At 40.7% G+C, this 23279-nt stretch overlaps 1 protein-coding gene across 4 annotated transcripts in view; it reads right to left on the reverse strand.

The window, feature by feature from the left end:
* MGA (MAX dimerization protein MGA) overlaps positions 1 to 23279 on the reverse strand; it is a 111619-nt gene that overhangs the window by 80323 nt on the left and 8017 nt on the right. For all 4 annotated transcript variants that reach the window (XR_013544000.1, XM_020793728.3, XM_072986237.2 and 1 more), the window contains exons 3-7: positions 16759 to 17695; positions 15928 to 16027; positions 12785 to 12877; positions 6354 to 6485; positions 5442 to 5540 (exon numbers count right to left, since the gene is read on the reverse strand). Coding sequence is in view for 3 of the 4 variants with exons in the window: in XM_020793728.3 (XP_020649387.3) it covers positions 5442 to 5540; positions 6354 to 6485; positions 12785 to 12877; positions 15928 to 16027; positions 16759 to 17695 (1361 nt within the window). In the remaining variant the exon portion in view is untranslated. The remainder of the gene's footprint in view (positions 1 to 5441; positions 5541 to 6353; positions 6486 to 12784; positions 12878 to 15927; positions 16028 to 16758; positions 17696 to 23279) is intronic.

Genomic DNA, 23279 nt, shown 5'->3' on the forward strand with positions numbered 1-23279 from the left:
GATTAAAGCTGAAAAGTTATGAGGTTCCTGATGTGCAGAAAAGTAAAAACAAGATCTGATGCTGCATTAAACATGCAACTGGAACACAGAATGTGAGAAATATGACTCAAAATAGGCTCAAAATCATTGAAAAATGAATAGAAATTTTAAATATTGCAAACTGTTCTATGACATTGTCAATCAGATGATTATAAAGTGTCATACTCTGGAAAGGACAAACTGAGAAGAAATGGTGCTGCTCTAATAGTGAGGAAAGACATATTGAAAGCAGTTCGAGACAGAAAATTATTATAATTGTGGGAAGCAAACAAGAAAAAAGAAGCAATCTTTTCCATAAGGCACTGAATAAAAATTTAAACTAAGATTAGGGATGCTAAAAGATCAGGAGGCAAATGTATTATCTGTTCAGGATAAAATTCTAAAATGGCAATAATTTAAGGCAGAACTAATCAGAAGAGAGGCATGGATGATAGATTCCTTCAAAGAACACTTTGATGAACAACCTACAATTTTAGAAGGTGAAAGGAAAGCTACTCTCCAAGCAACTGGAAGAAATAAATCACCAGGAATAAACTGGATAGCCACAGATCTGTTTCAATGTATCAAAATACAAATAAGAATATGTCAATTAATATTTGGGGAGGTGGGAGATGGACAATGGTTCACAGACTGGAAACATTTAATATACATACCGATCTCAAAGAAAGGAATTGCCACAGTTTGCAGTATAAACAGGACCACTGTATTAATCTGCCATGCATGCAAAGTGATGCTTAAGCTTTCACCCCCAAATACTTTTAATACATATGGGGCGAGAAATGCATATATTAAATTTTAATTCAGAAAAGGAAAAGACATGAAAAAACATCTTGCAAATATACATTGGCTACTGGAGTGTACCAAAGAATTTCAGAAGAAAATCAGTCTATGCTTTATAGATTACAGGAAAGCCTCTGAGGGAGTGGATAATGAAAAGCTACCAATCGTTCTAAAAATCATTCAAATAAAGAAGCCATGGCCTTGTAGATAAAAATCAATTTTTTTAAAAAATAAAATCATAATTTAAATCTTTAAAAAATCAATTTTTAAATTAATTTGATTTAAATCAAATCCATCCTGGCCACAACAAGTGATTGTCTTCTTGCATAACTTATATTCTGGATAAGAAGCTACCGTTAGGTCAGAAGACAGGAACAGAATGATTTCCCCTTGACAAATGTGTCATACAAGGACGGTAACTTTACTCTTCTTTTCATCTCTCTAGCAGTTCAATCTATATGCAGAATATAGCATCCAGAAAGCTGGATTAGATTCAGAAGAAGGTTTGAACATTTATGGAAAAAATATTAACAATTTAAAATATGCAAAGGACAACAGATTACTGAAAGGAAATAACAACTACTTGAAATGATTATCCAGGATAGTTAAAGAACATGCAAAAACAGAATTGCAGCTAAAGATTAAGATTACCAAAACCGTGTCCACATACAAATTATATAACTTTAATACTGACAATCAAGGCGTCAGGATGGTTGAAAACGTTTTATACCTTGGTTCAGCCATCAATCTAAATGGGGATTGCAGCCAAAAAGTCCAAAGACTAAGATCTAGAAAGGCAGTTAACAAAGAAGCAGAAAGGACCCTTAAGTACCGTATTTTTTGCTCCATAAGACGCACTTCCCCCCCAAAACCCCAAAAAAGTGTGGGGGGGGAAGTGTGTGGGTCTTATGGAGAGAATACTGTAAAAAATAGTGCAATTCCCCAGAAACCATGCCGCCGTCATACGCGGCTGGGCTCTGTACTCATTAGTAGCGCTGGTACTACAGGGCCGTAGCAGCACTGTAGGACCAGCACCACTTACTGGACAGTCGGATCATGTGACCAGCCAGAGACCGGGGGAAGCAGAGAGAGAGAGGAGAGGAGAGCACCACGGAGGAAGAACAAAAGCTTCTGAAACCAATTACCGGTAAGTTTAATAGTCCTGAGACTGGCAAGGGGAAGATAAAGTTACGACTGAGAGCCTGCTGGATGGGGGAAAGGCGGCTAGAATAGCTGTCTGTAGTTCAGAGCTTGGCAGGAAGCTGCATCGCTTCCCCATAAATTAAGCCTAAATACAAGTAATTTTGTAGATGTTTAAAACATTAAGGGACCTGGGGGGTGTCTTATGGTGCGTCTTATGGTCAGGTGCGTCTTATGGAGCAAAAAATACGGTATATGGATGCTAGTGGAATTCAAGGCCAAGATTATTCATATAATGGTATTCACAATATGTAAACACTGGACAATGAAGAAAGCTGACATGAAACAGATCATTTAAAATGTGGTGTTGAAGGACAGCTTTATGGATATTATGAACCAATGGAAAGACAGATACAGTATGTCAGTTCTAGAGCAAATCTAGTCTGAACTCTCACTAGAAGATAGAACAATTAAACAAAAGCTACTGCACTTTGAAGATAACATAAAAATAAAGATGTGCTGGTAAAGACAATAATGTGAGGAAAATGGGAGGACAAAATATGAGGTTGAGTTGCCCTAAATAAGGAAGCCATGGCCTTTAGTTTGCAAGAGCTGAGCAAGGCTATTAATGATAGAATCATCTGGAGGCCACTAACTCATAGGATCATTATAATTTGCAAGTGTCTTAAAGCACAAAAAACCCAATAATAAACTCCAATTGCAAGGTAAAAATAAGTACAACATATACTAACAGCAATAAAACAATGCAGAGATGAAGAAACACTGGAACAGTGACTAAAACTGCTAAGAAACAGAAAGGTCCTGTCAGAAAGAATTTATTTATTTAATTTAATTTATATGCCGCCCACACTACCCAGAGGTCTCTGGGCAAATATAGGCTCCAAATAAGGAAACCACTCTAAAAGGGAGACCTGGCCTGTTTGGAGAGGTATCTTGCTACTGCAAAATTGACTGGATTTATATGAGAGGCCATTGTCAAATATCCCTTTAAAAGAAAGAAAGCATTGCAGGGTGGATAAAAATCAATTTTAATTGATATTTAATTTGATTTTTTAAAATAAAATTGATTTAAATCATGATTTAAATGAAAAAGCAATAAAATATCTATTTTGATTTAAATCAAATCCACCAATTAGATTTAAATCAAATTCACCCTATTAAATTGTGTCTGATCGTAAGTGCATGTGTGAATCTTATCAGATATTTAAAATCACAAATATTCCAGCTGAAATTAAAACACCTTCTATGTCCCCTCCATGACTTACCAACCCTAGACAAACTCCCGAATTACACCAATTTATCAGAAATCCCTCCCAAAGAAAAGGAAATGCTCCCAAAGAAAAGGAAATGCAAGAAAGCAAAATGGCTGTCCAACGAGGCCTTAGAAATAGCAGAGAAGGGAAGCAAAATGCAAGGGAGATAGGGAAAGTTACAGAAAGTTGAATGCAGACGTCCAAAGAATAGCAAGGAGAGACAAGAGGGCCTTCTTAAATGAACAATGCAAAGAAATAGAGGAAAATAACAGAAAAGGAAAAACCAGAGATCTGTTCAGGAAAATTGGAGATATTAGAGGAACATTTCGCGCAAAGATGGACATGATAAAGGACAAAAATGGGAGGGACCTAACAGAAGCAGAAGACATCAAGAAGAGGTGGCAAGAATACACAGAGGAACTATATCAGAAAGATGTGGATATCCCGGACAACCCAGACAATGTAGTTGCTGACCTTGAGCCAGACATCCTGGAAAGTGAAGTCAAGTGGGCCTTAGAAAGCATGGCTAACAACAAGGCCAGCGGAGGTGATGGCATTCCAGTTGAACTATTTAAAATCTTGAAAGATGATGCTGTTAAGGTGCTACATTCAATATGCCAGCAAGTTTGGAAAACCCAACAGTGGCCAGAGGATTGGAAAAGATCAGTCTACATCCCAATCCCAAAGAAAGGCAGTGCCAAAGAATGCTCCAGCTTCCGGACAATTGCACTCATCTCACACGCTAGCAAGGTTATGCTCAAAATCCTCCAAGGTAGGCTTCAGCAGTACGTGGACCGAGAACTCCCAGAAGTACAAGCTGGATTCCGAAGAGGCAGAGGAACTAGAGACCAAATTGCTAACTTGCGCTGGATTATGGAGAAAGCCAGAGAGTTCCAGAAAAATATCTACTTCTGCTTCATTGACTATGCAAAAGCCTTTGACTGTGTGGACCACAGCAAACTATGGCAAGTTCTTAAAGAAATGGGAGTGCCTGACCACCTTATCTATCTACTGAGAAACCTATATGTGCGACAGGAAGCAACAGTTAGAACTGGATATGGAATAAATGATTGCTTCAAAATTGGGAAAGGAGTACAACAAGGCTGTATATTGTCCCCCAGCTTTTTCGACTTATATGCAGAATACATCATGCGGAAGGCTGGACTGGAGGAATCCCAAACCGGAATTAAGATTGCCGGCAGAAATATCAACAACCTCTGATATGCAGATGATACCACTCTGATGGCAGAAATTGAGGAGGAACTAAAGAACCTTGTAATGAAGGTGAAAGAGGAGAGTGCAAAAAACGGTCTGAAACTCAACATCAAAAAAACTAAGATCATGGCCACTGGTCCCATCACCTCCTGGGAAATAGAAGGGGGAGATATGGAGGCAGTGACAGATTTTATTTTCCTGGGCTCCATGATCACTGCAGATGGAAACAGCAGCCACGAAATTAAAAGACACCTGCTTCTTGGGAGGAAAGCGTTGACAAATCTTGACAGCATCAACTTTTGCCAACAAAAGTCCGAATAGTCAAAGTTATGGTTTTTCCTGTCGTGATGTATGGAAGTGAGAGCTGGACCATCAAGAAAGCAGACCGCCAAAGAATTGATGCCTTTGAATTGTGGTGCTGGAGGAGACTCTTGAGAATCCCCTGGACTGCAAGGAGAACAAACCTATCAATTCTAAAGGAAATCAACCCTGAGTGCTCACTGGAAGGACAGATCCTGAAGCTGAGGCTCCAGTACTTTGGCCATCTCATGAGAAGAAAAGACTCCCTGGAAAAGACCCTGATGTTCGGAAAGTGTGATGGCAAGAGGAGAAGGGGACGACCGAGAATGAGATGGCTGGACAGTGTCTGCGAAGCAACCAACATGAATTTGACACAACTCCGGGAGGCAGTAGAAGATAGGAGGGCCTGGCGTGCTCTGGTCCATGGGGTCACGAAGAGTCGGACATGACTAAACGACTAAACAAAAAGGAATCAGAAATCCCAAGTTTTTGTTCCCTCATTTGATCAATTCAATGCTATGATTTACCTCTCCTCCTACTGAAATGATAGAAAAAATTAAATATTGGAACATTTTAAACAGCCTAATTAAGGAAGAGCAAATTACAGTGCTTTCCTTCCCCCCCCCCCCCGTATTTCTTCCACCTCTAGGAAAGCAAGCAGTAAAGAAACACAACCTAAAACTTTCCCCTTACCTTCATTTTTGGAAGAATTATGCAACTTTCCTTGCCATCCTTTTATCTTTGTGAAATCATTTGTCTTTCCTGTCCTGGAAACAAAGGGAAGACCAGCATCTGGGGCCAGGGTGGGTAGAAGATAGAGTAATAAATAAACAATGTAATCAGCTGATAATCTAAATGAACTAGAGAAAATTACCATATTTTGTTATAAGACACTTCTTTTTCCTAAAATCATGACACTAAAAATTGAGGTGCATCTTATATACAGAAGCTGAGATAGCTGAGGAGAGAACAAAATGCCCCATACTTTGCCTATGCAAGTAGGCTTCGTTCATTCACAAGGCTTAGCTTCATACAGTCAATTAGCTTCCTCCAATCCTGAGCATCATGGAACTGATGTCAACTGATGCTGAACAAACCAATTGCAACACACCTCGTAGAAGGTGGAGCCTGCAGGCTCAGATTCAACAGGGACTCCTAATGTCTGAGAGTTCTGAGCCCAGAGGCTGATTACTGAAAGCTATGTTTTCTTAATTTTTGAGTTAGAAAAATCATCATCTCTCTGCTTAAGTCAGTTACAAAACTAACACTGTCACATACATGAAATTTTTCCTGAAAACATGACTTGGTAATACTGTTTGGAGTTTAGGAAACAATAATCTGCAAAGTTAGCTGTATCTAAGGCAACTGGAAGCAATAGTTTTAACATATGCTACAGCATCCATAAAACTTTAACCTTAGAAAACTGTCCTACAATATTGCAGTCAGCACCTCTGTGAATGATGCTGAATTAACAATGAAATGTTCACAGACTGCTTCCACACAGGAGAAATACTGTATATCAAATATCTTCTTTAAAAAAAAAAAAAGACTTGTTCTGTAACAAAAGCTATAAGCGTCACTGGACTGAGACAGATCTTGACTTACCAATAGAAATGGAACCAGTGCCTAAGTTTTTCCACATAGTACAGTCATCTGAATAACTTAATGGCAGCTGGACACCCAAGTATTTTAAATCAATGCTCATTGTTGGGTCCACAAAATTTAGCTTTAGTCCCACTGCAAGAAGAAAATGTCTCAAAAATAAGTATCATACAACAATGAATAATCGTGTAAATAGAAAACTTGTGTGTAAACCAATAATCACTACAATTCATTTTCTGGGCCAATATTCCATTTCACCAAATACAAATATGACAAAATAAACACTTCTCCAAATACCACTCTCCCTAGTATGAATTCTCCCACCAGCTTTGACTATAAATATTCCAAGGTTCCCTCTAAGCTGGATGAGCGTGTCTCTGCTCCCTGTGTGCAGCTGTTTTCTTCCTCCATGTAGTGATCGCATTAGGTTCCAGACACGACGGAACCCGGGGGGGGCAGAGTCACATGCACACGCAGGGCTGAAGTCGTGCGAGAGAGAGAGAGAGAGAGAGAGAGAGGTGGAGGCCCACCCAGCAGGGCTGAAAATCAGAGGGTACATTGTTCATGACATTAGCAGGTTGTTCGCGAGAACTAATACCGATGCAGTTTTTTCTTAACTACAGAGAAGCTAAGGAAATTTTGCCAAACAACTTAAAACTCTAGCTTCAAATATAGCTTAAGGAAGAAGAATGGTTGGCATTAAGTGTGGCTTGGATAGCATGCAATCCCAAGCTAATAATTGTAGTGGTGTAGCACATATGCATCATTAAAGGCAAAGACAGATGATCTCAGTAGGACTGAGAGTCATTTTCAGTAATCTAAGGGTCACAATTTCTTTTCTTTTTTTAAAAAAAGCAGCAGTTGTGTACTATAAAGTGGGCTGCATTTAGGCTTTTTAAGCTGAAAAATGGGTTTAACTAAACAGGAGGAATTCAACTGAAAAAAGTCCCCTTGTATCATGCAGAGGTCGGTAGTTTTCTTTTTCAATTAAAAAAAGGTTGGATTTGGGGAGGTCAGTGGGGTCAAGAACCCCTCAACCACAGCAAAAATGTTCCCATGCCCCTTAGAGGATAACATTGGGTTTCAGAATAAAAAAAGCTTCTCAGAGTATTTTTTTTAATGAATACAATATATGCAGAAATAGTGTCGAGGGATTGCAAGAGGCTTTTGGGCTTACCGTTGGCCAAAGGTGATGACAACATCATAACAGTAATTGGTACTATAGACACCATAGGAGAGAATAATCCTACAGACACCATGTGGTCTCTGAACATGACCACACTGAAGGTTGCACTAATACTAACTTCATTTTTTTTACTTCTTCAACCTCCTATTTATCATTATAACTTAAATCCTTAATTTTTCTCAAAAGGAGAAATGATTGTAAAAAATAGAATGTCTACTTTCCAAGGTTTCTCAACTTCCTTATCCCATTGAGGACTACTGTACCTCATTACACAGACTTTCATAATCCATATCTCTTGGCCTTCAGAGAAAAACCAGGCAGAAAAAATTCTCAAAGGAACTAATTGTATTTAGTTTGCTTAGAAATAAAATCCACTCTTCAGAGACATATTAAAACATATGTAAATATGCTTCTCCAACTGTGTTAATAAAAATACTAACATTAAAACCCATTCACAACATTAAAATATGCAAAAATTGCATTTTCCTAGTTTAACCAGCTACATAGTGTTTGCCTTGAAAAAGTATATTGTCATCATAACTGTTCAAATTTAGACAAGAAATATACAATTTTACCACTGTACACTATGATGTCTTTAAGATGTAGTCACTGCTTTATTTTGATCCAGTAATGTATTCTATAAGCTTATTTCCATTATTTCTCTAAAAATAACATGCTACAATCTACTGCTCCATAAACTTATAAAACACCTTTTTATTGGAAATTGATTCATAATACACACTTGAGACATTTTACATATTTCTTTGTGTTCCAGAAAGCTCTGAAGCATAAAGTAGTGCATAAAACTATAAACATAGTGCATAAAATAAATGATTCAGACACTGACAATTATTTCTCTCTGGCAGCTTTCTGTCCTTTGATTATTTTCCTTATTTTGGTTTTGTCCATCAACATTCAATGCAGATTTCCAAGGAGGGAGAAAAGCAACAGGAATACATAACATTCAGCTATCCCTCTATATACAACCAAGTGTCAATTCACCTATCCCTGGACTGAACTGTCTTTCACTTGTACAACGAAAGAAATTTTGCAAAACAACAGACTCCTTTATCTTCTTGAAAACTAATTCAATTAAAAGGAGAAAAGAAATTCAATTAGATGATGCATGACAGTAATCATCATTCATACTTGAAACTATCGAGCGTCCAGCCCCGAGGCCAGGCTGACCACTCACAATTCCACCACTGCTGCAAGATCTGCGGTGCCTTCCTAGCTCTTTTTTGTTCGTGATGGATTAGCCACTCTATGACCTGGCAGAGAGGCTCGTCATCCCACCTTCTGCCAGGACTGGCTAATCTATTACAAGCAACGGAGCAATAGGAAGGCTCTGTGGAGCTTGAAGCAGCGGTAGAATCGTGAGTGGTCAGTCTGGCCACAGGGGGCCAGACCCTCGTTATCTGCACCTGTGGGGGAATATTTGAATTCCTATATGAATACCCCTATCTCTATCACTTATGGCTAAAAAATGTTGTCCTTGTTTGCATTTACCATGTTTTCCCAAAAATAAGCCTTACCCTGAAAATAAGCCCTAGTATGATTTTTCAAGATGAGCCCTAGTTAAGTAAAACCATGCCCTCCACCAGGGACTTACCAGGATCCTTCAAGCTCATGAGAGATACTTAAAATTTCTTCCTCTCCTTTCCCACTTCCCTCGCTTGCAAAGGGGCTGGGCAGCCAGGGAGGAAGGAGATGCATGTCACCAGGAACTTGCTCCTTGGCTCCGAAGTTCCCAATTGCAGGGAATTTAGCTTTTTGCAGGAAATTGCTTGCGCATCTGCAATATTTGCACTTTCCCCCCCTCCAGCATGCGCCCAAGTGAGGCTAACAAAGCACAAGGTTGGGGGGGGGGGAGGCAATTTTGGAGCTCCGGACCCCGCCAGCCAGCCCCTCGCCCTGCCTTTATTTTCCCCCTCCCCTCTTTCTCCTACCATAACTCTTTTAACCCTCCTCTTGTTTGGCTTCCTCTTCAGTGCTGCTGGCAGGGTCACCCTTCTCTAATCATGACGTTACTCTAATCATGACGTACTCTAACATTCTGCCATGTTCAGAGCAGCACCTGCAAAGATGTTTTGTGAGCACCACACACTTCTCTCCCCCACCTCCTCTGGGGGAATCACCTACTCACTGGTAGGAGCATGGTTCCCTCCTCTGCCTCATTCAGCATTTAGTAACTGGTAGCAGCACGGGCTTCCCTGATCACCCACACAGATGAGTTCCGATAGCACAGCTGCATCTTGGAGAATGTGTGGTTAATCCTTGGCTCTGGGGACCACCGGGTTGTGCGGAGGTGACAAACATGATTCTGCTCCCTCTTCACTAAGCTTTTCCTGATTGAAGAACTGATGGTTGTTGTAGGTTTTTCAGGCTGTTTGGCCATGTTCTGGAGGTTTTTCTTCCTAACATTTTGCCAGTCTCTGTGGCTGGCATCTTCAGAGGACAGGAGTTAGAACACTGTCTGTGTTCTGGTGTAGTGTGTCGGATAGTTGAGTATTTGTAGCTGTGTGATCAGCTTTTTGTACTTTTTTAAGGGGATTGGGTGATTATAATGATCAGGGTGTCTTTGCCATGAGTGTATTGTTGTGATAAGGGTAAAATCTCACTCTGATTGATGGGTATTGTTAGCTAGTCTTTTGTGTGCAGTGATCACCAATCCTTATGGCTGGGTAGAGTTTGTTTGTTGACCTTTCGCAGGCTGTATTTTTCAGTGCTGGGAGCCAGGCTTTGTTGAGTTTTAGAAGTTCTTCCTTTTTGTTGAAGCTTTGCTGATGTTTGTGGATTTCAATGGCTTCCCTGTGTAGTCTAACGATTTGCTGGAGTGTTGTCCAGTACTTAAATACTTGTCCAATACTTGCTGGACAACCAGTGTTGTCCCGTACTTGCTAGACAACTGGTGTTGTCCAGTACTTAAGTACCTGTCTAGTACTTAATTACTTGACAACACCAGCAATCATTATGTTAGACCAGAGGTCTCAAACTCCCAGTCTGCTACCCAGCAGTGGTCCGCAGTCTAGCCAGGACTGTTCTCTCCTATAAATGCTGCCGTGCGCATGCATGCACAGCAGCCCCCGCAAGCGCTGTTCTACGCAGGCGTGCGAGCGTGTTCTGATCCTGTGAGCAGGCCCCCCCGAGCATGCCACTCCCCCCCTGGTCCACGGTTGGGAAAAGTTTGGGAACCACTGTGTTAGACTTCACAGGGAAGCCACTGAAATCCATAAACATCAGCACAGCGCCAACAAAAAAGAAGTCTAAAACTCAACAAAGCCTGGCTCCCAGCACTGAAAAATACAGCCTGCAAAAAGATCAACGAACTCTACCCAGCCACAAGGACTGGTGATCACTGCATACAAAACACTAGCTAACTTTTAAAAACCCTCAATCTCACTGACAGATCATCTCCGCCCTTATCACAATACACCCATAACAAAAAGCACCCTGACCACCATAATCTCCCAATCTCCTGAAAAAGTACAAAAAGCTGATCCCACGGCTACAAATATTCAACTATCCCACACACTACACCAGAACACAGACAGTGTTGTAACTCCTGTCCTCTGAAGATGCCGGCCACAGAGACTGGAGAAACATTAGGAAGAAAAACTTCTAGAACATGGCCAAACAGCCCGAAAAACCTACAACAATCAGACTGTTGTACCTTACTGCACTGAGCGTATTTTTGTGTTGCTTTTTTTGTTTTGTTTTGTTTTTTGTTTTGTTTTGTTTCCTTTTAGTATTGCATACTCATTGTTACTTACTTAAATACAGTGGTGCCTCGCTTAACGAGCGCACCGCAGAACGACGAATCTGCATAGCGAGGGTTTTTTTTCGATCGCAACTGCGATCGCAAAGCGATGGCCCCAATGGGCAAAACTCGCATAGCGAAGGTCCAAAATGGCTGCCGGAAGCCCCCCAAATGGCCGCGCGCAGCGTTTTCACGCCCTCGGTAAGCGAGGGGAGGGCGCGAAAATGGCTGCCGGCCATAGGAAAACATCGCTGAACGGTGAGTTTTCGGCCCATTTGGAACGCATTAAACGATGGGTTTTCTTGATCCGTTCAGTGATGTTTTCACATAGCGAGGGTTAATCCGGAACGGATTAACCTCTCTATGCGAGGCACCACTGTATTGTCTTTTGTTGTAAGCCACCTTGAGTCTTCTTTAAGGAGAAAGACAGGTAACACACACACACAAACTAGGGGGGGTACATGACTAGGACGTATACAATTATGTAGGGGATGGATAAAGTGGATAGAGGGAAGCTCTTTTCCCTCTCACGCAATACTAGAACCAGGGGACATCCACTCAAATAGAGTGTTGGGAGAATGAAAACAGACAAAAGAAAATATTTCTTTACCCAGCATGTGTCTGTCTGTGGAACTCCTTGCCACAGGATGTGGTGATGGCATCTGGCCTAGATGCCTTTGAAAGGGGATTGGACAGATTCTTGGAGGAAAAGTCCATTGCAGGTTACAAGCCATGATGGGGATGTATAATCTCTAGGCTTAAAAGGAAGGTATTTCAAAATGCCAGATGCAGGGGAAGGGTAATAACAGACAGGTATCTAGTTGTCTCATGTGCTCCCAGAGCTATCTGGTGGGATACAGGAAACTGGATGAGATGGCCCCTTGGCCTGATCCACCTTGACTCTTCTTATGTCCTTAAACAAACGTTTTGGCCCAAACAACACCTGAAGCCAGGCATGATCCACGTAGCCAAATTAAAAGCAGCTGTACTATGGAGGCATACAAGCAATGATTCAGAAAAAGCACAAGTACAAGGGATGTTTGTCCGCACAAGCAGACAAATAGAATACTGGTCATTGCTTTCCCCTTATTAAGAACATTTATGAATTGTGGGTTATTGTTGTTTTTTGTGTGGTTCTAATTGAATGCTTACTCTCTATGAACTCAGTGCAAAAAAGGAGGGGTATAAAGAATTTTTTAAAAATTCTGTTTCTATCAAGATTACATACTGATAGTTTTGAAGACCAGACTGCTGAAAACAAATGACTTGGTGTTAAGAATGTAAGACTTATGAGGAGATATACACCATGCAATTCAGGAGTAGTATTTCTAAGAATGTGTCAAAAAGAAGTTTGCCACCAGATCTGATATGTTTGATTTTCAAAAAAGAACAATCAGCATGGGATCTTGACATTTCCCAAGTGTGCAGTTCATGGCAAGGAACAGTAGGTGCACAGAAACACTGCTACTTTATGGAACTTATACCTACCTTCTTGAAGACTGGGATGTATGACTTGCTTGTACTTAAAGGACTTCAAATCTTCCAACAATTCTTTTTCAAGCTTTTGTATCTTTATAATCTCTGCCAAAAAATGTTTTAGAAACCCTTAGTTTCTTTAGCATTTTCAATTCACTCAAAACTAACCTTTCTTATTTGAATTCCAATACACAGAGTGGGGCTACTGTTGAAGATACTGCATGCTTTCATACTTCAGCTTCCAAAAGAAGGATGAACTAAAATGAAAAGCTGTAATTTCTCAACAAGTGAGCAATGGCAGGTATTATTTCTGAACTCATTTCCTAAGCTCAGAACTGCTACAAAGAAAAAGACACAAAGACCTACATTTCCTATGAGCTAGGAAATTAGTTCAGAACACTGTATTTCTTTCGTTTAAATTAACATAAGGAAAGATTGAGCATGTGTTCTTTAGGGTGGTGTGTTAGACACTCTAGGAGAATGAATCTAGCGCAATAGTTCCCAACTTTGGGTCCCCAGATGTTCTTGGCCTAAAACTATCAGAGGCCTTCACCACTATAGCTGTACTGGCCAGGATTTTTGGGAGTTGCAGTCCAAAAACATCTGGGGACCCAAGGTTGGGAACCACTGCTCTACTGCCATAAGACGCTGAAAAAAATATTACATACAATTTTGCTTCAAGCCAAGATCAACAATGTCTGATGATGGCATAGCACCTAAAAGTTTCCCAAATTAAACTTTAAAAATAAGAGCTTATTTTTGAATTGTTTTTTTTTTCTGAAAATAAGAACTTAACTCTGAACTGCCCTTTTCTGACTATGGAGTAATACAGAATCATCTGGTCAAAAAATATTATAAAGGGTTTGGATTAAAACACAGACAACTTAGTGTGTTTCCTCAAAAATAAGACAGGGTCTTATATTAATTTTTGCTCCAGAAAACCACATTGGGGGCTTATTTTCAGGGATGTTTCATTTTTTCATGTACAACAATATACATTTATTCAAATGTAGTCATGTCATCTTCTTCTGGTTGCTGCACAATGGTGGAGGGCGGGGTTTCTCTTAACTGGGGCTTATTTGGGGGTAGGACTTATATTACTGTACGAGCATCCTGAAAAATCATACTAGGGCTTATTTTCATGTTAGGTCTTATTTTCAAGGAAACAGGGTAGCATTTATTGTTTCCTGTATTATTTTATGGTTCTTCCCGCAAATCACAGTCAGAATGTGAAGGTCTGTACAGAACAGGAATAAATGGGTGATTTGCCCTTAAAATATTCCTCATTTCTGTGATTTTCAACTAAGTGTTCCTTCTTCTAAGATCTTTGTGCCCTCTTTACAATCCTGTCAAACATCCAAGATACTAACATAAATTTTTTATAAAATTTATTTTAGTCTCTTTTTAAAATACTTACGTCAATCAATCAGTTTTCAATTGGGGAAAAAATCTTTAAAAGAACTAATGGCCAAAATCTTATTACATAACTATGCTGGCATAATTAGAACTTGTGCAAGCAATTATGGAATCCACTTAATTGTGGAAACCATATCCTGCAACCATTTCTGTGAGTGATGTTGAACAAACACTTGCCACATGTTAGATTGTACAATCCACTGAAGAACACATAGAATGATACAGTGAGGTCTCGACTTACGAACTACCCTACTTGCAAACAATTCAACTTATGAACCCGCCCTATAGGGGAAATAAGGACTCGACATACGAACTTCCCTCGAGTTACGAACAGAAAAAAAAGTGCCCCCTCCCTCCCCTTAGAGGCTTCTGGAGGGGAAAAGGGGTCAGAAACTTTAAAATAAATAAAAGAAAGTCACTTACCAGGCCTTGGTAGCCCCCAAACAGCAGGAAAAAGAGCAGGAAACAGCTAAAAGCCCACACTAGAAGGGAGCCTGGCAGCCATTTTGTGCTTCCCCCCCCCCTGCTCCTGCACCCTCCTCTCCCCACCTATCAGCTGATCAGCTGGCTCTGAAGAGGCTTGGGGAGGCTTCCTCAGCACCTAAAAAGCCTGCCTGTGTGTCTTTGTGCTGAAAAAATCAGCACAACACGCTTTAAAACATGATTTAAAATTGGCTTCAGTGAAAAAAAAAGATTTCTAAAGCGCTTTGCAAACTGTTCCCTGCCTTCCTCCGTTTCCTGAACCTAAGGGGAAAAAAGAAAAAATATCCCCCTCTAGTGGCAGAAGGCGAAAAAGCAGCTTCCCATTAGTTTCTACGGACGGAAAAGAGCAGATACACATTAAATGGTTTTCAATGCATTCCTATGGGAAATGCAGATTCGACCTACGAACTTTTCGACCTATGGACCACCTTCCAATACGGATTAAGTTCGTAAGTCGAGACCCCACTGTATAACTTCTCAGCTTAACTCCCCAGGAACTTCTGCCCATACACGTCTACACTAATGGCAACAACATTTTGGCAAATAATAGAAAGCCAATAGAACAGCAGGACACACCTGAACTGTGCTGGGACTTTACATTAAGAAAAAACCCAAAGACAGTGGTAGTGCATAGCTGAGGTGTTTGGCATGCTTGCAAATCTCCTTTGGGTTTCAAGATGTGCTAGCTACCTCACAGAGGAGTTAGATAAGCATATTTTGCTCCTTTTTGCCTCAGGACCGATTTTGATTTAAATCACAATTTAAATTTTAAAAAATGACTTTTTGAATATTTGTTTTAAAAAATTAAATTGAGATTTAAATCATTTTGATTTTTAGAAATATTGATTTTTATACACCCTGTTTTCCTTAAATCATTTGTGAATCTCTTGAGCAGTGTGTGTGGTTAAAAGCTTTGGAGCAACTAATGGCCTTTTTCCCATTCCTTTACCTGTTTTAAGACTGGAGTGGGGTACTCAGAATCTTATTCTACTAATCATCTGTCAAGCCAATTTATATAATTGATATTTCTAAAGCTACACATTTCATTTGGTTTGGTCCTTCACTAGCCAAAACAGCCACAGATAAAAAGGCACCTTAAAGACTAACCACTATATTTTAATGTGACAAGTCTACTTCCTCAGAAAAGGAGGGTTAAATGTCCTCTCTTTACCACTTCTGAAGCTATCACACACACAACCTCTGCACAATCAACATTCTGAAAAACGTCACCTAACTAACATAAATCTCACTGTTACCTTGATCACTACATCGATCACCCACAACCACTGAAGGAGTCTGTGTATTCTGCGATTCTTTTTCTTCACATCTATCAACAGTGTGGATATCAAGAGCTTCCTGCATGCAAAAAGGGTTAAAATGTAAATATTTGATAAAACAGTATTCTAGGCTGATATTGAAGTCAATCAAAATGCCTAAGGAAACTACATATAGGCAGGAATTCAAACAAACTGACCTAGATAAAGACTAGAACACAACCCTTGAAGCGTACTCAGACATTACTAAAATGGTATGAAAGGAGGGCAAGGGCCATACCAAGCTTCTCCATCCCTTACATCAAGACCATCACACAGTTCCATTGCCAAGGAGCTCTACCCTGGAGAACCTTTCTCACATATAGCCAAATGTGCAGAGGCTTCCATGACTTGGAATCCCAGTTGCACAGAGCAGTGAATTATATGAAAGCCTCTACACAGAGAGATATTCGTGAAGACTTCCCAGTTTAATCTTTCTCACTGTGAAACTGGATCCCTGAAGCAAAGCTACCTGGTACACACGCCAAGCGGGGAATAGGACCAATCAGTGCAGAGTCATCTCTCCTCACCTGTTGAGTTTTACAACTTGAGTAATTCCCAAATGCGGCTTCACTTAAGGGCCACAACTATTAGAACACATCAATAATTAAGCCTGTTATAAAACAGAAGACCAATCTTGTCAAGGTTTAGCAAACACTGAATTCTCCTATAGTTCAGTGCCAAATAACACATTTTATGTTTAAAACTTACACACAGCTCATAAAGTATCCCATTCTCTTGATAACTCTAAATTTGATTCAAACATAGGCTTACTTTGGATGCAAAGGATACGAAGAGGACTCCATCCACATCCACAAGGTCAGGCTTAATATCCAAACTGGTACTGTCCAGACACAGCGAGGCATAAGTACGTGTTACAATTGGCTTTCCAGCATATTTAGGTGGCCTTCCAACTCCTGGGTGCTTTATTTTCCGTGGTCTTCCTCTTTTACGTGGGCCAGACAACTCAACATGTTGGACACCAATAACACTCTTATGGGAAATATGCTTTTTTAGTGCACTTGTCTTTTCCCCCCCAGACACAGCTTTTGATGGGAAAGGGGCACTGCATGTAATGCTTTTAAGATTGCAGCTAGAAAATCTATTTGTTGTGGCAATACTGCTACTTGTTTCAGTATTTTCCTGCTGTGCTTTCTTTGAAGAATTTTTTTGTAACATGTTACTCTCAGATGTCTGGTTTCCATTTGGTCTCTCATCTGTTTCTGGTTTTGCCAATGAGCTACATATACTGCTATTAGGAAAAGAATCCATTGAGTGACTTGAAGATTTCTCACTCTTAGAAGATGACAACATTGGCTGTGAAACTCCTGAGACTGTTACTGTATTCCTGGTGACTGCACAAGGTTCTAAATACACTACAGGCATCTTCCTAGTGTCTGATTTTAACATTTTTGCTTTAGCCACACCCAGCTGGCTGGTCTGTAGTCGTTTCCGGGATGTGATTTCAGTTTCTTTTTCCTCCTTTTTCTTGTGTTTCTTCAACTTCTGCTCCAGAATGGAATCACCACTACTAGAATATTCTTCCGTCACATTATCAACATCCTCCTGCTTCACACTTATACCGTCCGTAACCTTATTTGGCTCATAATCATAGTCATCAACTGGTTCCTCCTTAATAACACTGACATCTCCATTTGTGCTGAGAGGAGAATCCGCCTGAGAAATGCTTCGGTAAGGTATATCTACTGGACTGGACAAAAAAATAAAAATAAAATGCTAATCAAGGAATTTCAATAATTAAATAGACAAACAATGCAATTAGGTATATTTCCTTTAAGACCCAATAGCTCAGCTTCCCAAAAATATTAGCACTATAGCAGAGATCACAACAAAACACCCTCCTTGGAAACATATTACACAGTAAACTAAAAAGAATGATGAAGGTTCTGTAAGAGAACTAGAACAGAGAACTCGACTATGGAACGGCCTTCCATCAGATATCTGCCTGGCTCCCTCGCTGGGTGTTTTTAAGAGCCATTTAAAAACTTGGCTCTTCAGGCTCTTTCCCTCCTGTCAATTCTTGAATTCTATTTTTCTTTTTTTTTAATCCCCCATCTTGATCACGCTATATTATTGTTCAAATGTTTTTACAATTATGAATGTTGTTTATTTTTTATTGTGATGTTTTTATTGTTATTTAATGATATTTTATAATTTTGTAAGCCGCCCCGAGTAGACGCTGTCTAGGGAGGTGGGGTATAAATCGAATAAATAAATAAACAAACAAACAGAAGTTTAACTGCATAGTAAAATATTTCTTATGCTATTGGCAGGGAGGATTTGTTTTAAATCAAATTTAAATCTAAAATTGGATTTATGATACAAATTAAATCAAAAAGCATTTTTTATTTAAATCATGATTTAAATCAATTTTATTTCAAAAAAAATCATTGATTTTTATCCACCCAGGTTACTGGTTAAATGCCAATAGCAAAATTCTGCTTTTGTAAGAGTGATACAGACATATGCCCCAAATTCAAGAGTCTTCTCCAACCAAGATGAAAAATTGTTTCTATACAACACATATTGCATCCTTTCTTCCCATATTACATGATATACAGTGGTGCCTCGCACAACGATTGCTTCATACAACGATGAATTCACACAGCGATGGGTTTTTTTGAGGGATTTACCCCATCGTTTAACGATGTTCTCTACGGGGGAATTTCACTTAACCATGTCCCTTTTTGCTCATTTAAAAGTGTCTTAAAATGTTTGAAACCTGTTTTAAATGCTTGGATTCCATAGTGCACCTTGTGAAACATGTGCAAACTTAATTTGGTTTTGTTCTGAGTCTTCATTAATTTTTGGTGATTTTTTTATTTTCCCCATTTAAATCAATTGAATGGACAGTTCAATGCATTTAAATAGGGAAAACAAAAAATCACCAAAAATTAACGAAGACTCAGAACAACACCAAATTAAGTTTGCATAGGGTTCAGGAGGTGGGCTAACAATTGCAAGCATTTAAAACATGTTCCAAACATTGTAAGACACTTAAAAATGAGCGAAAAGCGACATCAGAAAGGACTTCAAAAGCACTGAAGCCGGCTTCAGTGCTTTTGAAGCTCTTCCATTTTTGCTCATTTTTAAGGGTCTTACAATGTTTGGAACTTCTTTTAAATGCTTGCAATTGTTAGCCCACCTCCCGAACCCTATGCAAACTTAATTTGGTGTTGTTCTGAGTCGTCTTTAATTTTTAGTGATTTTCTGAATTTTCTCTCATTGGAATGCATTGGACGGAAAGTTCAATGCACTCCAATGAGAGAAAATTCAAAAACTCGCCAAAAATTAAGGACGACTCAGAACAACACCAAATTAAGTTTGCATAGGGCTCAGGAGGTGGGCTAACGATTGCAAGCATTTAAAACCTGTTCCAAACATTGTAAGGCACTTTTAAATGAGCGAAAATGGACATCGGAAAGGGCTCTTTGATCTCCGTTTTCCTGCTTTTGAAGCTCTTTCCGTTGTCCCTTTTCGCTCATTTTTAAGTGTCTTACAATGTCTGGAACAGGTTTTACATGTTTGCAATCGTTAGCCCACCTCCTGAACCCTATGCAAACTTAATTTGGTGTTCTTCTGAGTTGTCCTTACTTTTTGGTGATTTTTTGAATTTTCTCTCATTGGAATGCATTGAACTTTCCGTCCAATGCATTCCAATGAGAGAAAATTCAGAAAATCACTAAAAATTAAGGACGACTCAGAACAACACCAAATTAAGTTTGCATAGGGTTCGGGAGGTGGGCTAACAATTGCAAGCATTTAAAACCTGTTCCAAACATTGTAAGGCACTGTTACAGGAGCGAAAAAGGACTTCGCAAAGGCATTGAAATGTATTGAGTCTGCTTCAATACATTCCAATGGAGGAAACATTGTTTCACTCAACGATGTTTCCTATGGGTTTTTTCACTTAAAGACGGCAATCCGTTCCAATTGGAACGGATTAACCGGTTTTCAATGCATTCCTATGGGAAATGGTGTTTCACAGAACGATGTTTCACACAACGTTGATTTTTTTGGAACCAATTAACATCATTGTGTGAGGCACCACTGTACTCTACTTCAGGCCCAACTGCTCACCATTGGACTAGATCTCACAACAACCATTCTTGGGGGGGGGGGATTCTGCTAACTTGCTCAATTAGTTTCCTCATGGACAAAAAAAGAGAGAAAAGCACAGGGATAGTCATCAAAATGCACATATGACACTAGAAAGAAATATTAACTGGCAGAAGAAGGGTGGGCGTCCGTGCAGGGGGGGCAGAGGACATCCCTGCGAGTACATGTTCCTTCAACCCTAAAAAAATGTTGATTTACTATGTGGTCCTCATGGTCAAAGGTTTGGAGACCCCTGATCTAGTGGCAAGCAGCTATTCTGGCCAACTTACGAAAGAATATGTAACACAACATCCAATACAAAACAGCACATAAAGATAACAAGATAAAGGTAAATGTTCCCCTTGACATTTTTAGTCCAGTTTTGTCCGACTCTAGGGGCTCATCCCGTTTTCAAGCCATAGAGCCAGCGCTTGTCCAAAGACAGTTTCCATTGTCACGTGGCCAGCGTGACAAGGGAACACCATTTTATCTTCCCACCGAGGTGGTACCTATTTATCTACTAGCATTTGCATGCTTTCGAACTGCTAGGCTGGCAAGGAGCTGGGACAAAGTGACGGGAGCTCACTCCGTCACAACTGCTGGTCTTCTGGCCCTGCAGCACAGAAACTTCTCCGGTTTAGCCCGCAGTCCCACCATGTCCCTTTAAAGATAACAAATCAAACATCAAAAGCATGAAATAATACAGCATAACAACAAAAAACAAACAAAAAATAACCAGAAAATCCCACAGATGGTGACAACGGATGAACCGAAAACTACACAGAATGGACTGGAACATCTCTCATGTGGGAGGATGGACCTGAAGGCTTGTTTGAATAGCACTATTTTCACCAGCTTCCTAAAGGACGGAAGGAAGAGAGCTTGGTGCACATGAGCAGGCAGGGAGATCCATTAAGTCACAGCCGCCACCATGAAGGCCTGGTTTCTGGTTAATGTTTTCTTGGATGACTACCCACAACAATACATCCTGAGATAATCAAGTGGCACAGGTAGTAGATCTTAGGAAGAGACACTTTGATAAGTACTAAGGTCCCAAGCCATTCAGGGCTTTGTAAATTAGAATTACAGTAGTGCCTCGCACAACGAGCATGCTGTAGAGCGATGAATTCGCTCTACAGGGACGTTTTTTCGATCGCTAATGTGATCGCAGAGCGACGTCCCCAATGGGCGAAAATCGCAGAGCGAAGGTCGGTAAGCGGTTCACTTACCGACCTTCGCTTTGCGACCCGCCGATCAGCTGTTCCGCGGCTACAAAATGGCCGCTGGAAGCCCTAAAATGGCCACGCACAGCGCTTTCACGCCCTCGTTAAGCGAGGGGTGGGCGCGAAAATGGCTGCCGGCCATAGAGGAACATCGCTGTACGGTGAGTAAATCAGCCGATTGGAACGCATTAAACTAAGTTTAATGCATTCCAATGGCTTTTTTCTTTCCGTACAGCAATGTTTCACACAGCGAGGGTTAATCTGGAATGGATTAACCTCGCTGTGCGAGGCACCATTGTACTGTATTTTTCCGTGTATAAGAAGCCTTCCACTTTTCTAACCCAAAATTTCTTTCTTTGCAAGGAAGTGGAGGGGGAAAGCGATTCCTGCTTTCCCCCTACATTTTCATTGCAAAAAGCAGCTTTCCCCCTCTATGTCTTTGCAAAATGTGGAGGGGGAAAGCAGGGATCAAAGCGCTTTGATCCCTTCCCCCCTTCTTACTTCTGTGTATAAAAGGACCCTCAATTTTTCCTTTAATTATTTTATGAAAAAGTGCCGTTTTATATGCGGAAAAATATGGTAACACTTTGAATTTGGCACAGAAGCAGACAGGAAGCCAGTGCAGGCTTTCCAGAACTGAGGAATCATGACTACCGTGTATCTAGAAACTCCCCCGATCAACCAGGCAGCCACATTTTGCACCTGCTCCAGTTTCTGAATTGCCCTCAAAGGCAGCCCCACATAGAAAGCATTGCAGCAAGAGATTGTTGGGATTAACAACACATAAATAAGTGTGCCCAGGGATTTCTTGCCCACGATGGATAGAAATATATAAATTTTTTAAAACTTAAAAATAAGATTGTAAAAATTTAAATCAGATTTTTAAAATAAAGTGCTTTTTTGAGGAAAAATCTATTTTTTCTATTTAAGATAATTATAGTTCAAAGGTTACTTTTAAAATAAGAATGACCGTATTTTTCGCTCTATAAGATGGACTTCCCCCCCAAAAAAGTGGAGCAAATACTGTAAAACAACGCTCCCCAGGGCCCAGTGGGGGGATGGTGGGGGGAGTCTTGGAAGGGTCCAAGAATGCTTGGTTCCTCCTGCCCTCAAGGAAACACTCAATAGGCCCATCCGAAAGAAACCTAATTTGGCGGTGGACGAAACTGGCAATTATAGGCCCGTCACCAATGTTTCTTTCATCAGCAAAGTGGTCGCGAGTGTGGTGGCTGACCAGCTTCAGGCTCATTTGGATGAAACAGATGCCCTGGATCCATTTCAGTCGGGCTTCAGGCCGTGCAACGGTACAGAGATGGCATTGGTCACCCTGTATGATGACCTGTGGAGGGAGGCTGACAGGGGCAAAACATCTCTGTTGGTCCTTCTCGACATCTTGGCGGCCTTTGATACCGTTGACCACTGTATCCTCCTGGGGAGGCTTTCCGAGTTGGGAATTGGTGGCCATGCACTTGCATGGCTCCGATCCTTCCTTGGGGCGCGTCCTCAGAGAGTACAGCTTGGGGCGAGGTTATCGGCCCCGTGGACCCTCAGTTGTGGGGTTCCGCAGGGGTCGATCATCTCCCCAATGCTGTTTAACAACTAGATGAGGCCGCTGGGTGGGGTCATCAGGGGGTGTGGGGTACCGTGTCATCAATATGCTGATGACACTCAGCTCTACATCTCCTTTTCACCAACTGCAGGAGATGCCGTTCTGTCCCTCCAGCGCTGCCTGGGGACTGTACTGCAATGGATGCAGTAAAATGGGCTGAGGCTGAACCCGGACAAGATGCAGGTCGTGAGGGTGGGTGCCCCCATTGTTGGCGGTTTGGGTGACTCTCTCTTGTTTGGGGGACCCTTGCCGCAAAAGTGGGGTTCATGGCTTGAGGATCCATCTGGACCTGGCGCTCACCATGGAAACACAGTTGGCGTCGGTGGTCCGCACCGCCTATTTCC

Source organism: Pogona vitticeps, chromosome 1 (assembly GCF_051106095.1).
Source record: "Pogona vitticeps strain Pit_001003342236 chromosome 1, PviZW2.1, whole genome shotgun sequence".
Classification (NCBI taxonomy): Eukaryota; Metazoa; Chordata; class Lepidosauria; order Squamata; family Agamidae; genus Pogona; species Pogona vitticeps.